This window comes from Acipenser ruthenus, chromosome 20 (assembly GCF_902713425.1).
Source record: "Acipenser ruthenus chromosome 20, fAciRut3.2 maternal haplotype, whole genome shotgun sequence".
Classification (NCBI taxonomy): domain Eukaryota; kingdom Metazoa; phylum Chordata; class Actinopteri; order Acipenseriformes; family Acipenseridae; genus Acipenser; species Acipenser ruthenus.
The window spans coordinates 8,021,440-8,037,668 of record NC_081208.1 but is presented as its reverse complement, the minus strand read 5'-3'; the positions used below and the strand labels follow the sequence as shown (position 1 = coordinate 8,037,668).

The following is a 16,229-nucleotide window of genomic DNA, read 5'->3' as shown; positions in this document are numbered from 1 at the left end:
TGAAGAACAAATAACACACCAGGCAGGTCCGAGATACTGTTGTGGAGAAGTTTAAAGCCGGATTTGGATACAAAAAGATTTCCCAAGCTTTGAACATCCCAAGGAGCTGTGCAAGCGATTATATTGAAATGGAAGGAGTATCAGACCACTGCAAATCTACCAAGACCTGGCCGTCCCTCTAAACTTTCAGCTCATACAAGGAGAAGACTGATCAGAGATGCAGCCAAGAGGCCCATGATCACTCTGGATGAACTGCAGAGATCTACAGCTGAGGTGGGAGACTCTGTCCATAGGACAACAATCAGTCGTATACTGCACAAATCTGGCCTTTATGGAAGAGTGGCAAGAAGAAAGCCATTTCTTAAAGATATCCATAAAAAGTGTCGTTTACAGTTTGCCACAAGCCACCTGGGAGACACACCAAACATGTGGAAGAAGGTGCTCTGGTCAGATGAAACCAAAATCGAACTTTTTGGCAACAATGCAAAACGTTATGTTTGGCGTAAAAGCAACACAGCTCATCACCCTGAACACACCATCCCCACTGTCAAACATGGTGGTGGCAGCATCATGGTTTGGGCCTGCTTTTCTTCAGCAGGGACAGGGAAGATGGTTAAAATTGATGGGAAGATGGATGGAGCCAAATACAGGAACATTCTGGAAGAAAACCTGATGGAGTCTGCAAAAGACCTGAGACTGGGACGGAGATTTGTCTTCCAACAAGACAATGATCCAAAACATAAAGCAAAATCTACAATGGAATGGTTCACAAATAAACATATCCAGGTGTTAGAATGGCCAAGTCAAAGTCCAGACCTGAATCCAATCGAGAATCTGTGGAAAGAACTGAAAACTGCTGTTCACAAATGCTCTCCATCCAACCTCACTGAGCTCGAGCTGTTTTGCAAGGAGGAATGGGCAAAAATGTCAGTCTCTCGATGTGCAAAACTGATAGAGACATACCCCAAGCGACTTACAGCTGTAATCGCAGCAAAAGGTGGCGCTACAAAGTATTAACTTAAGGGGGCTGAATAATTTTGCACGCCCAATTTTTCAGTTTTTTATTTGTTAAAAAAGTTTGAAATATCCAATAAATTTCGTTCCACTTCATGATTGTGTCCCACTTCTTGTTGATTCTTCACAAAAAATTACAGTTTCATATCTTTATGTTTGAAGCCTGAAATGTGGCAAAAGGTCGCAAAGTTCAAGGGGGCCGAATACTTTCGCAAGGCACTGTATAATATGTGTTTCAGAGGGCGTTGATAGGAAGCATGGACACTTTGCTAACATTGTTAATGCTTGTCATAGGTGATGCTGGTTATGGGATCAGACCCTGGCTGCTTACACCGTTGTCGGACCCCAGTACGCAGACAGAGATTTGGTACAATACAGCACACATGGCTACATGCTCTGTTATTCAGCGTACATTTGAAGTGTTAAAAAGTCGTCACTTCAGATGTTTAGATCTGGTGGTGTGCTACAGTACAGCCCTGGGAAAGTGTGTACACTCATTAATGCATGCTGCATTCTGCATAACATAGCTGTCAACAATGCACTACCAGGGGAAAGTGATGCAAACATTGATGATGACCCCCCTGCACAGGACGCAGAGGAGGCACACAACATGGCCAGTGGGAGAGTGGTGAGAGAACGTGTCATCCACAATTATTTTCAATGTAAGTACACATTATAATTCAATGTACAAGACAGACAAAACAAACAGAGGACATACCTTGCGTCATGCACTTAAATACCAATGGCATACATAAGCGTCGAGTTAGCAGGGACAAGGGTCACTTAACCACCGCCCCCCACCAAAGCTATTGACAAGTCGGTGCCTGTCATGTCATATGTAACAATTTCGGCTATGTTAATATTTTCATATAGTCACCATGTACGTGTGATATTTAGGTAGGCTATGCTTAAAATAGCTTTAAAACATACAAAAGAAAATTATAGAAACTGTAAGGGTCTGTCACAAAGACGGCCGGAGTGGGTGGCGTCAGACCAGAAACAGGAACACAAACGACAGAGAGATGTGGTTTGGTATAAGCTGGGCGCGTGATCGCGCTCAGCATTTAATAAACAGAAAATAAAAGGTTTTAACAGACAAAAACACGGGACACGGCACTACACGCCAAAATAAAAAGACAAACAAAACGTACTACTAAACACTTAACAAACGGTGCACGGAGGGACAAACAAACACGGTGAGTACAAACACTTCTAGATATTATTTTTACTTTACTATTTTACGTTCTCCTTCTCTCTCTCACCCGTTCTCCACTCTCGAACACCCAACCCTGAGTGCAAGAAATGTGCGTCTATATATACTATTGTGCTGGGATTCAATTACTAATTAATTATTCACTTGAATCCCAGCACGTGAATTAATTCTGTGCAACCCCGTGCTCACATATTACATTTAACCAGCACGTGAAGTGATTTGTGCTCTCCTCGTGCCTAAATACAAATCTACACTTTTTAAATACACGTGAAACACAGACCCGTTTATATCCCGTGTACCAATGACTATACACCAACATTAACACACGCACGCATACATACATACACAGAACACACAAATGCACACAGGGGCGGGGCACTTTGCCACATATACCCCCCCTTGTGCGCAGCACACATGGCCTCAACGGCCACCTCCCCCCTTAAAAATCCAGCAGTCCAGGACAAAGTCTCGGGCTGGGAAGGGAGGCTTCAGTGGGCCCATGGCTGGCCATGCTGTCAGCACCCCTGCCGGTAGTGGCACGGCTGACAGCCTGTTGGTCCCGTCCTGCAGCGAAAAAGCTGCGGGGGCAGGTGGTCCCCCGACCTCCCCCTTCTTCGTAGCCGGCAGCTCCCTCCTGTGGGGCTCCGGCCACAAGAACTCCTGCAGCGAAACTGCTGCTGGGGAAAGTGGTCTCCAGACCTCGTCCCCCTTCTTTGTAGCCGGTAGCTCCCTTTGGTGGGGCTCCGACCACAGTACTGCCGGCAGCGAAGAAGCTGCAGTGGGAGCAGGTCTCCGGACCTCCCCCACGATCTCCGGCAGCGAAACTGCTGCAGTGGGAGCAGGTCTCCGGACCTCCCCCACGATCTCCGGCAGCGAAACTGCTGCAGTGGGAGCAGGTCTCCAGACCTCCTCCCCCTTCTTCGTGGCCGACAGCTCCCCTTTCTGGAGCTCCGGCCACCGTACTCCCCGTGGTGGAGGTATGGGAAGCAGAGACAGCTCCTGCTGTTCTGCTTCTGGCAGTGGCAGAGGCAGAGGCAGCTCCTCTGCTCCTGGAAGTGGCAGAGGCAGCTCCTGCTCCTCTGCTCCTGGAAGTGGCAGAGGCAGCTCCTGCTCCTTTGCTCCTGCCGGTGTAGGTGGCGGAGGCAGAGGCAGCTCCGGCTGCTCTGCTCCTGGCGGTGGTGGAACCAGCAGGTATTCACCCTCTGCTGGTGGAGGTGGGAGGGGCCAGCAGTCCTCCCACTGCGGTGAAGGTGGAACCAGCAGGTATTCACCCTCTGCTGGTGGAGGTGGGAGGGGCAAGCAGTCCTCCCACTGCGGTGGAGGTGGAACCAGCAGGCATTCACCCTCTGCTGGCAGCTTGGGTCCTAGGGCTGTGGAAGCCCCGACTTCCCTCTCTTCGGGCTGTGGACGCACCGACTCCTCCCTTTTGGGCTGTGGACGCCCCGACTCCTCCCTGTTGGGCTGTGGACGCACCGACTCCTCCCTGTTGGGCTGTGGAGGCACCGACTCCTCCCTGTTGGGCTGTGGAGGCACCGACTCCTCCCTGTTGGGCTGTGGAGGCACCGACTCCTCCCTTTTGGGCTGTGGACGTTCGGGCTCCTCCCACTCAGGCGTAGGACGTTCGGGCTCCTCCCACTCAGGCGTAGGACGTTCGGGCTCCTCCCGCTTGGGCTGTGGACGCTCAGGCTCCTCCCGCTTGGGCTGTGGAGGCAAAACCAGCAGGCATTCTTCCTCTGCTGGTGGAGACGGGGACAGCAGGCATTCTTCCTCTGCTGGTGGACCTGCTACCTGGGCTGCTGTTCCACTTATAACTGCCTCCAGGTAGCTGAGGACCAACCCCACACCTTCCTCCCAGGTGCTTACGGTCTGCTCCCTCGCATATGCCTCCCATCGCTCTCTGTCCATAAACTCCAGGAACTGGACGACTACTGGGATAGACTGGGCCTCCAGCCCAGCATTTTCCAGCATCCAGTCCCGCATTTTGATGGCGTCTTCTGCCATTTTTTTTTTCTTTTTTAAATCCAAACTGCGGTTCCTGCTCTGGCCTGAGTCCTGGAGGCGCTGTCGATCCCACGCAGGACACCACGTGTCACAAAGACGGCCGGAGTGGGTGGCGTCAGACCAGAAACAGGAACACAAACGACAGAGAGATGTGGTTTGGTATAAGCTGGGCGCGTGATCGCGCTCAGCATTTAATAAACAGAAAATAAAAGGTTTTAACAGACAAAAACACGGGACACGGCACTACACGCCAAAATAAAAAGACAAACAAAACGTACTACTAAACACTTAACAAACGGTGCACGGAGGGACAAACAAACACGGTGAGTACAAACACTTCTAGATATTATTTTTACTTTACTATTTTACGTTCTCCTTCTCTCTCTCACCCGTTCTCCACTCTCGAACACCCAACCCTGAGTGCAAGAAATGTGCGTCTATATATACTATTGTGCTGGGATTCAATTACTAATTAATTATTCACTTGAATCCCAGCACGTGAATTAATTCTGTGCAACCCCGTGCTCACATATTACATTTAACCAGCACGTGAAGTGATTTGTGCTCTCCTCGTGCCTAAATACAAATCTACACTTTTTAAATACACGTGAAACACAGACCCGTTTATATCCCGTGTACCAATGACTATACACCAACATTAACACACGCACGCATACATACATACACAGAACACACAAATGCACACAGGGGCGGGGCACTTTGCCACAGGGTCCAATAAATTAATGTACAGAATTGAGGTGCAGTCATAAATACAAGCAATCACTTTAACATTAAAAAAGTGATGTTTCGCCAAACACTTTTTCAAATGCAAATAGTGAACTTTTAATTGACTGAGCGAGTGCTTTGCTAACTTAATATTACAAAGTAATAAATCAGAGGGAGATCAAGTTGAACAAATATTTATTTGATTTGCAGAGTTAAACATCAATGTTCCATTAACAATTACTTTCTCCACCTTGACTGCAGGATGCTGTGAGTCTTTGGGGCAAGACACCCCCCCCCTCCTCATACGGAGTCCCATTGAAGACCTAGCTGGTGGCGATGGTGTGCAGGTGTCTGGAGTGCGATTCAGTGTGACACTCTGGCTCTGCCTTGCCGCGGTGTGTTCAGACAAGTGCCTGTTCATGTCAGGAAGACTGGACTGAAGAAGCTCATACTGCCTTCTCTGAAGCGCATATATGGCCTCATCGTACTCCTCTGTGCTGTGTGGTGTGGGCTTCGACTGCGCATCCAGATCCAAGCTCAGCTCCTGTACCTCGATCATCTGGTTATCCCGAGGCTGATCTCCGGTGTCCTCACTGCTGGCACACATCTCTTCCCCTTAGCACTAAGGTGACTCATCTCCTCAGATGCCACAAGCCCTGGAGATTGTGAGACAAGTGTGGCAGAGTGTGTGTTCTTAGGAGTGGAGACAGTGCTGGCACCTGCAATGCAAGGACAACGACGCTCACCACTGTTAAGCATCTAACGGTTCTGTCCTGTTATTGCTGTGACTAATATACATGTACTGTAACATTTGCTTTTGGAATGTGTCTATTAAATAAACTACTACTTTATTTAATAAGCTATTCGTCTGCTTGTTATGTAATCTACACCATTTGACAGGGATATTGAATAAATTGCACTACCGTATTGTAGCTCATTGTGTACAATTATTCCTTGCCTGATAAATAATATACAGTGGTCTAATCAATAGGGGTTAAACTTTTCAGTTTTTATTTTCCATCTCTCTACCACGATGCTGAAGTCCTGGTTTAAAGCCCAAGACAGATAGGCGCGGCACCGCTGGGCATTTTCACCAGAGGCTGTGTACTTGAATAGAATTTACATACATGGCCAGAAGTTTTGCATCACCTAGGAGAATATCAGGATGCAGACAATTAAAAAAAAAAAAAAAAACGATATACCTAACTACAATAGTGGTACAGTATTTCATGATCGAAATGTCACGTTTTAATTTTTGGAAAACTACAACGCGATATGTAATTTCAATATGTCAACGTAACATTATTAATTCTATGGGGCATGATGCAAAACTTTTGGCCATAGCTGTAATGCCCCCCATATAATCTACTAAATACAAACACTGTTTTTTCTGTCATTTATATGCAGGTGTATGAAATGAGCAATCTGAGCTTAGCAAAGAAACATACAATATGTTGTTGACAGCAAGTAGCCTACTACTAAAGTGTTAGAAAATATATCCTTTTACAGCCAGTTATTTAGTAAAAATAGTGAACTACAGAAATAATATAAAAGGCAGGAAGGATGCTTATCCCTTTTATGAAATATAGGAGGGATCAAACACTTCACGGTGCTTGGACACCTCCGTAGACAACGGTTTCATTCATTATTTTTCCTGGCAAGCATGTGTTGTCAGCACTTGGCTGTGATTGGTTAATCCAGTGGCAGTACTGCACGGCAGCCAGAACAAATCGCTCTGGATTCGATTTGAGGGGCACTAGCGGTATCATCCAGGGTTGATCTGTCCAACACCATACGAAAGCAATAGCCTTGTTTTGTAATTAATACCTTTTTTGAGTTTAATTAAGAAACAGAATCGGCTCAAAAGGGACATCATGATCAAAAATAAAACCTGAAAAGTTCAAGCCCTAATTATAATCATGTCATGGGTTTGTAGGCATAACTAGTACAAATGCATACAGTAGACTAGTTATTTTTCATATGTACATGTATTCAAACGTACAACGTCAGGTTATGCTGACTGCACACAAGGAGACGTACCTTGGTTTGCTGGCTCCGTGGGGGTCCTGCTGGTGTCAATGCCCCCGTGGACACCCCCGACAAGCTTTTGCTGCAGAATGGCCACAATGACGGTCTCATACAAGGTGAGTTCCAGTCATTGTGAGGGTCCACCTCCAGTGGCAGATGCTGCGGCATGATTGTGAGGGCATTTCTCTTTAGTTTTTCTCTTGGCATCTGTCCAGCGCTTTGTTCCAGGCTGTGCTCACAGACCCCAAGCGCATTTATTTTGTCCTTAATGTTTTGTCAGATGGCCCTCTTCATTGAAGTTAATGTTCCTGCTGGTTCAGCACCAAAAAGCCTTTCAGAATTCCCCACCACTTCTTCTGCTAATACATTTAGCTCCTGGTCTGTAAACTTTAGATTCCTCACTCTGCCCTCCTGGCTCCATTGTGACAAACTCAGAACCGTACTTACCTTTTTCTTTAAAAACAATATGAACTAAGCTTATTCATTTCCGCTTATTGGACGTGGCCAACTACCCTGCGCGTTCTGAGAAAACGTCATTACTGCAGCAGCAATGGGTGAATGCAGGAGAAAGAAGCTTGGTGTGGAACTATTTTGAATTTCAGACAGATGACAACAGCAATCTGGTTGAAGGCAGACAGCCAAAATGTCAAAAGAGTTTTAAAGAAGTGAAAAACAAGGGAGGAAACGCCAGCAACTTATTGAAACAGATTGCCACTCCAATCTCTGCCAAAGTTTACTTTTTTCTTTAACTGTAGTTTCTTCAGGTCTTTTAGTTTAATTTTAAGTAAGTGAATCCCCAGTGCGTATTACTTATAAAAAAAGGGCACAGCAAAGATAACAAATAAAACAGGAAAGCGCTAGAAGCTGATCAAAAGGGAGTTCATTGATGCTTGTTTATTTCATCATTACAGTGCATTTGCTAGAAGCTGCAAAAATACACTTTGCAGACATGTGTCATTAAAACTCTACAGCATGTCAAAAATGTTAGCGATTTTGGATTTTATTGTAATCTGTATTTTATGTGCATGTAATGTGATAGCTGTGAAAGTCCTGCATTCTGAATTGTATGCAGGAGCAGTAGAAAGACCAGGATGAATAGACTGCATTGCCAGCATATCAGTTTCCCTACAGATAATAGGATCAATGTGACGTTTCACCTGCAGAGGAAAGCACAGGACCTTTAGAAGCATCTGAGTCACACTGCAAAAACACACCAATGCAGATGGCTGCAGGTTCAGCATGAAAGCAATAAAAAGCGCTAACAGTTTATTATAGTAGCCAGAATGGTTGTCTATTACTTTCTTTACAATATTTTTAACAACCAAACGAGCATGATGGGCTGAATGGCCTCCTCTCGCTAGTAAAATGTCTTATGTTCTTATTTAAGGTGCACTGGGACGTTGCTTTGACAGACATTTGGCTCGAATAAGCTTAACATAATTCTGTTCTAATAGCACGTAAGAGGAAGGCATCTACATTAGTAGAGCGTTTGTTTTTGTAATGTAGCATTAAATATCATGCTTCATTTTTCACTTTTGAATTGCGTATGTTAGCAGCATTTTTAGTACTATCAGAAGCAGTTTTTTATACACTGAACTCATTTTATTAAATTACTTGGAAGTGGCGACTTTCAAAATATCTAACACTATAAAATTGTAAAATGAATGCTTAGTGTTTAAAATTAAGGAATACAACGTTTACTTTGTAAAAGATTTGAACAGTATAGTAAGAAATGCTACAAACAAGAGGAGGTCCATTTGGCCCATCTTGCTCATTTGGTTGTTTATTGATCCAAGCCAGAACCTCCTCAAGCCATTTCTTGAAGTACCGTGTGAATCAGCTTCCACAACAGTGATTCATTTTTTTCATTCCTTGCTCACATTTTTAGGGCACTTCTAAGATACCCCTGTATGTAAAACATCTGGCCTAGTTATAAAGTCTGCTTCAAGGAAAGCAAGCATTCCACCATGCTGTAGCATTATTAACTGTGTATTCGCCTCTTATGCACTTTGTAATTGCAAAAGAAGGAATTTGGCAGCAATTTAACATGTAATGGACATAAGATCCAAAGTATCAAAATAGTATCGAATATCATGATAATGTGCATGGTATCGTATAGATGCTCCCTAACTGAGGAATCGCAGATCCTTATTGATCTCTTTGCTACAGCAATATAAAGCATCCCCTCTCCAAAATCAGAATATCATATTTATTGTACAGATTTACATTCCAAAAATGTGCTTGACAGATAGCTAAACTGGTAGGTTAGGTTGACTAAGACTAAGAAAGAATCCAATCGCTTATTCACCAGTCACAATCACGCATTACATTGCATGCTAATAGAGCACAAGAAGCTTGATAACATGGCACAGAAATATTTAACAAAGTGCAAAACCATTGAGACCTAAAGGGAGTTATGAAACAAAGAAACAGCAGGGATTGAAAAAGAGGAGTGGAACAATAATCACATTGCACCAGACTGGTCTGATCAAACTGAACACACTGACTGAAACAGTAAGCAGCTCCAAAATACATATTCAAAATGTTTTTTTTATCATATTTGCAGTCATTCGGAATGGTTCTTAATGCAATTCCTCACAGATAAAACAGGTAGAGATGGGATGTTGATTTTTGCCACATGAGTGTGTTTATCAATCTTGCAACAGAAATGTGAAAAAAGAATCGGACCCTTGTGGTACCCCACTCAGCACATCCATTTACACCTCTCACGATTCCTCTCGGCTTTCTGTTTTTTCATACATAAACTGAAACAGAAAGGAAACTCCAAATTGTCTTTTCCTAGTGGGGGATTGGTATGTCTTGTCATCCTCTCTAGCCAATCAGTGATCTTCTTCCCCGCTGCTAACGGGAAAGAAGACTGCGGGCCGTGATGCAAGTACTTACTGTTCAATTTTGTGACTGAAGGTTTATTGCTGTTTTGCAAATCCTGTAGTGGCTGTTCAATTTTGTGAGTGAGCTTTTACTGTTATGCAAGCACTGTATGTTGTGTGTCATTATTGTTAGATGCAACTCTTCACTTGTAATGAAACACAGCATAAATTTTTTTTTATTACAAATGGTGATAAAGAGGGAGTTGTAAGAACTTATGTTCTGGTTATCTATTTGTATGTTTTTTGTTGTTTTTGAACAAATGAACATCCATCTTGAATTCAAGTATATATACGTGCAAACTGTTTATATTTATGACCGCGCCGAAACCACGACTTTAATACACAGTGGCTGTGACTTCTCGATAGAAAAAATCACGATTTTCTTACAGCCTTAATCATAAGTGCTACTAATCTACATTAGCTGTAACAGCTTCAAAAAAGTCAAGTAGGTTACTTAGGCATGACCTCCCTCTTCTGAAGCCACCTTGGATATTTTCATAATATTGTTGCTGCATTAATAGTATTCAAGCTTAGCTCTTAATATTGCTTCCATCATTTTGCAAGTTGTAGAACTTAAACTAGGTCTATAATTACCAGGGTCTGTCTTATCCCCCTTTTAAAATAAGAGCGTCCAGTCTTCAGGGACCTCGTGTGTTTCTATAGAACTGTTCATGATAGTAGCCACTGGTTGACTTATTTCTACCCTTGTGTCTTTAAGCACCCTTTATAAATCATATCTGGGCCCAGTGATTAGTTTTTTTCTAGCTCCTGTAGCTTATTTACAGTAATAGCTCCACTTCACAATAATGATGTTAAACTTACTAAACCAGACAAATGCAAAAGTATTGAAAGAAAATAAAGTGTTGGCTGAGGTCCCAAACCATAGTGAAAGAGGAATAAGCCGGATGCTGGAAGCTGCTATAAATTAGAAGCTTCTGTGAGCAGGTTGTTTATTTTAATTAAGGAGCTTCGTTTACTGTGCAGGTATTGAAATGAGTTTTGATTGTCTGCTTCCTTTGCGGCTGCATTCTATTGGCATATTAAACCGGCATTCTAAATGAGAACGTTGTGTATGTTTTTTGGGGGGCTGGCAGTGAGCCTGAGTTCTAGCTTTAGTTTTTCGCTGATATAAATCTACACTAGGTGATATTTTAAATTAGAAACGTTTCCTCATTGAAACTATTTTAAAATGCTGCCAAACATCTGTCACTTTAAGTCAACATGTTATTATTTATTTATTTCTTAGCAGACGCCCTTATCCAGGGCGACTTACAATTGTTACAAGATATCACATTATACATTATTTCACATTATACAGATATCACATTATTTTACATACAATTACCCATTTATACAGTTGGGTTTTTACTGGAGCAATCTAGGTAAAGTACCTTGCTCAAGGGTACAACAGCAGTGTCCCCCACTGGGGATTGAACCCACAACCCTCTGGTCAAGAGTCCAGAGCCCAACCACTACTCCACACTGCTGCCCAGGGTTGATGAAATAATTTCAAAAACCATGAGCTGGGGCTCCTGAGTGGCACATCCGGTAAAGGCGCTCTGCGTGGAGTGTAGAATGCGCCCTATAGCCTGGACGTCGCCGGTTCGAGGCCAGGCTATTCCATGTGGACGGGAGTTCCCAGGGGGCAGCGCACAATTGGCCGAGCGCCACCCACCCAGTGTGTAAAGAAGCGGTCGGCTGACAGCACACGCTTCGGATGACAGCGTGTGTTTGTCTTCACCGCTCCCGAGTCAGTGCAGGGGTGGTAGCGGTGAGCCGAGCTTAAATAATAATTGGATATTCTTAATTGGGAGAAAATAATAAAAAATAATTGGTGACTACTAAATTAAAAAAAAATCTGCGGTGAAAATGGGGGGACCATGAAAATAATAAATAAAAGTTGAATTTCTCTTTGTACATTATTTGAGTCTTTCTACATTGTTTCTAATTGTTTAAGACAAAAAGACGTGTGTAATAACGGTATGTCCCGTTCCCTTGGCTGTACAAATGCAGTTGGGTTTTTTCGGTTGAAACTTTCATTTCAATTTTAGTGATAACCCACAGGACGTCACAACCCTAATCGATCATAACCGACTTGCATCCCTAATCTGTACAGCTCCAATATTTACTGGATTATGGCCAAATTCAAGCCGAAATGTCTATAGGAGGCTCCTAGTGTATCAGTTTGGTGAAGATTGGTGCAAAATGTAAACAGTCCTCAAAGCTCTGTGAATAAGGCATATTGTCTCTAACATCTATTTCAGGTTGTTTCTCTCCTTTCTGTGTGGGCTGAGGAAGTGTGTCACACGACTGCCTGCTAGCTGGGGCTGCAGCAAGCTCTCAACATTGAGTGAATTGTATGTTCAGCTCCACACACACGCACACGCACACACACAGACACACACACACGCACATAGACACACACACGTGCACACACACAGACACACACACGTGCACACACACAGACACACACACAGAGACACACAGACACACACACACACAGATACACAGACACACACACACAGATACACACACACACACAAAGTTCAGTTCAAAACCGAATGTTATTTCAGTACTCAAAGATGTTTTGTGGCAGTAAAATAACAGTTGTTTTCTTTCCCACACAAATGGTGCAATTCCAGTGGTCCTCCTGCTTCTCCAGACTAATTAGAAATAACATGAAACACAGAGAGCTAGGAGAGGAGTCGAGTGTTTCTCTCCGAGTGTTAAAACAACTGATCGTGATTCATGATGAGCAGTACACTATTGATGTTCTCCCCTGTTTGTATAAGTAAGTATTACTGTTCAGGGTGTTCATGCAAGTGTGTATTACACTGTGGGGTGTTTTTCACACTTGGTTTTACTAAAGGCTAGAAACACATACCTCATGTGTAAGCAAGCTGTCCTGCACATCACTGGTTTATTTGCATGTTAATGACACCTGTGGCATGCATTCTGTAAGAGTTTCGGTCACAATGGGCAACACTGAGCAGGCGCTCCATTGATGGTGCTTCCATATCTAACCCTGTACTACTTTATTTTTTGAATTATTTCCTTTTTTTTTAATTATGGAATTTTTTTTGTAGTACCGTAGTTGTAGCTCTACAGTACCTCCAAACTCTAAATTTAAGGATGTTGGAAATGGTGGTTTGTGAACAGTTACATACCAAACTAAATTACTCAATCTTAAATGAATACAGAAATAAAGCAAAGTATTTACCATTGTGGCATCCTCTAACTGTGAACTACAATATGTGAACTACAGGAATTTAGCGATGGAGTACGCCAGAGAAAAATCCCCCTCACTCATCCCAGTCATTCTTTTCTTTTACTTTTCTTTCTTTGATTTCTGTGTCAGTCCAAACACACAAAGTTGTTACTTTGGACTACTTTGCTTTTTATAGTGTGTTCAATTGTTAAACTTCATGATTGCACCACTAAATAAACCTGGTTTCAGCGGGTCTTAACACAGAGCTCAGTTGTCTATTTGGGACCCAACTGCATCAGAATCGCTTCAAGAATATGTTAACGATGGGGCAGGCGCTCTCTAACGGGGTAAGACAGCTCTTCAGAATACCATTTCACTGCAGTATTTTTTTGCACTCAGATTTTCGCTGTGATCAGAATACAGCCCTAAGTTTAATATGTTTGTGTTAATAAAAGGTTTTTACTGTTCATGTATTTTCCTTGAGAAACTATATAAAATAGGTAGTAAATGAATGATTTAAATCAGCCAACCCTGAACAAATATAAAAAAATAATAATAATCCACCAAAAGTATCCCCAGCATCTGCATCCCACAACAAGCCTGCCATGACAACTCCATGTCCAAACCTTGAAAACGTCTCACAAGTCTAGCTCATCTAGAGCATTAGTACTTTACACAGCCAGAGGGAGGGATGTCCTTTGTGAACTCTTTTAGTTTTATGTTTCCTTATGACTAGTGGTGGCAATGATAACCACACACACACTCACGATATAGAGCTGAACCGTGCAGACTACAGTACTGTAATACAAAACCAGCCCAACATCAATAAATTTTACAGCATCATCCCCCATTTTCTGTGTCCATGATTAACTGAGTGGAGAGGTTAGGCAGTCATTCCATTATCTAGTCTCTCTCTCACACACAACAGCACGAACACACATACACACACACATCACAGACACAGGCGCACACACACGCACACAAAGACACACCAGCACAGACACACACCCGCACACACACAGCAGCACAGACACGCTCACGCACACACCAGCAGACACACACAGCCGCACATGCACACACGCACACACACAAACACACAGCAGCACAGACACACGTGCACACACACAGCAGGACAGACACACACACACACACCAGCACAGACACACACACACAGCAGCACAGACACACACACGGACACACACCAGCAGACACACACACACACAGCCGCACAGGCACACACGCACACACACAAACACACAGCAGCACAGACACACGTGCACACACACAGCAGGACAGACACACACACACACACCAGCACAGACACACACACACAGCAGCACAGACACACACACGGACACACACCAGCAGACACACACACACACAGCCGCACAGGCACACACGCACACACACAAACACACAGCAGCACAGACACACGTGCACACACACAGCAGGACAGACACACACACACACACCAGCACAGACACACACACACAGCAGCACAGACACGCTCACGCACACACCAGCAGACACACACACACACAGCCGCACAGGCACACACGCACACACACAAACACACAGCAGCACAGACACACGTGCACACACACAGCAGGACAGACACACACACACACACCAGCACAGACACACACACACAGCAGCACAGACACACACACGGACACACACGCGCACACTCACACACAGCCGCACAGGCACACACGCACACACACAAACACACAGCAGCACAGACACACGTGCACACACACAGCAGGACAGACACACACACACACACCAGCACAGACACACACACACAGCAGCACAGACACACACACGGACACACACCAGCAGACACACACACACACAGCCGCACAGGCACACACGCACACACACAAACACACAGCAGCACAGACACACGTGCACACACACAGCAGGACAGACACACACACACACACCAGCACAGACACACACACACAGCAGCACAGACACGCTCACGCACACACCAGCAGACACACACACACACAGCCGCACAGGCACACACGCACACACACAAACACACAGCAGCACAGACACACGTGCACACACACAGCAGGACAGACACACACACACACACCAGCACAGACACACACACACAGCAGCACAGACACACACACGGACACACACGCGCACACTCACACACAAACACACACGCGCACACTCACACACAAACACACACGCGCACACACACACACACAAACAGCAGCACAGACAACTCAAATAAGGCTGGCTATAGAAATCCAGGAGCACTATGTATTCGCCCCACTCATTCAAACGTTAACAGGGAGGTACAACACTGCATTAAAAACAGATGTATTTGCGTTTCCTACCTAGTTGTCCACCAGTGATGGTGAGAACTATCTGGTCCATGAGCACAGCCCTGAACTCCACCTCTTCCTCGGCGCATCGCTGCTTCAGAGCACGAAGGATCCGGACCTGGGGGTAATCCTCGCTGATCCGCCGGTCCGTCACCAACCACACACGGGAGCACATGGTTACACTTTACCCGTAAAATTGCACCGAGAAATAAACTAAGAGAGACTCTTGAGAGCGAGCGAGAGCGCGGGATCCAGGAGCGGGGAGCGTCGGGAATGAGTCCGGGACAATAACAAACAGCGAGACTCCGATTACATTCAGCAACCTGACAAGTGAATGGATTTGAAATCTTTTCTCTGTGGAATGAATTGATTGTTCAAAAGGGGAACAGTCGATTCTGAGGATGATAAATCTATTTCTGTCCCGTTATTCCCGGTCAATCCGAACCGGGATCCCGCTGAAGACAAAATTAATTGGTCAATCTCAAACCTGAAAAGATACGAAATATAGGATTTTGTTTCGGGTCACTCAGGTACTGTGTTGTGTCCGGTCCGACCGCAGCAGTTAGCAGCCCTCGCTAGCTTGCTGCCCTGATGCAGGGCAAACTGGGTTTGTCGAATTCGCTTTAAATTCCAGCTATGACCAATAGATCGGTAGTGATATATTTAACCATGGGATAAGGTTTAAAATATATATATATAAGTAATCTATCGTTAACGTATTTCCAATTCCTAATCGTTTATACACTCGCTCTCCGCGGGTGTCAGTGCTGAAATGATGTTCATATACTCCAAACCCTGCGGTT

The 16,229-nt window shown here is 44.4% G+C and overlaps 1 protein-coding gene across 1 annotated transcript in view; it reads right to left on the bottom strand.

Annotated features, from left to right (window-relative positions):
• The window catches only part of LOC117425745 (beta-citrylglutamate synthase B), a 42,615-nt gene extending 26,386 nt beyond the window's left edge, over positions 1 to 16,229 (bottom strand). Inside the window, exon 1 of the mRNA XM_034042977.3 lies at positions 15,439 to 16,229. Coding sequence (XP_033898868.2) covers positions 15,439 to 15,601 — 163 coding nt within the window. The 5' untranslated portion in view covers positions 15,602 to 16,229. The remainder of the gene's footprint in view (positions 1 to 15,438) is intronic.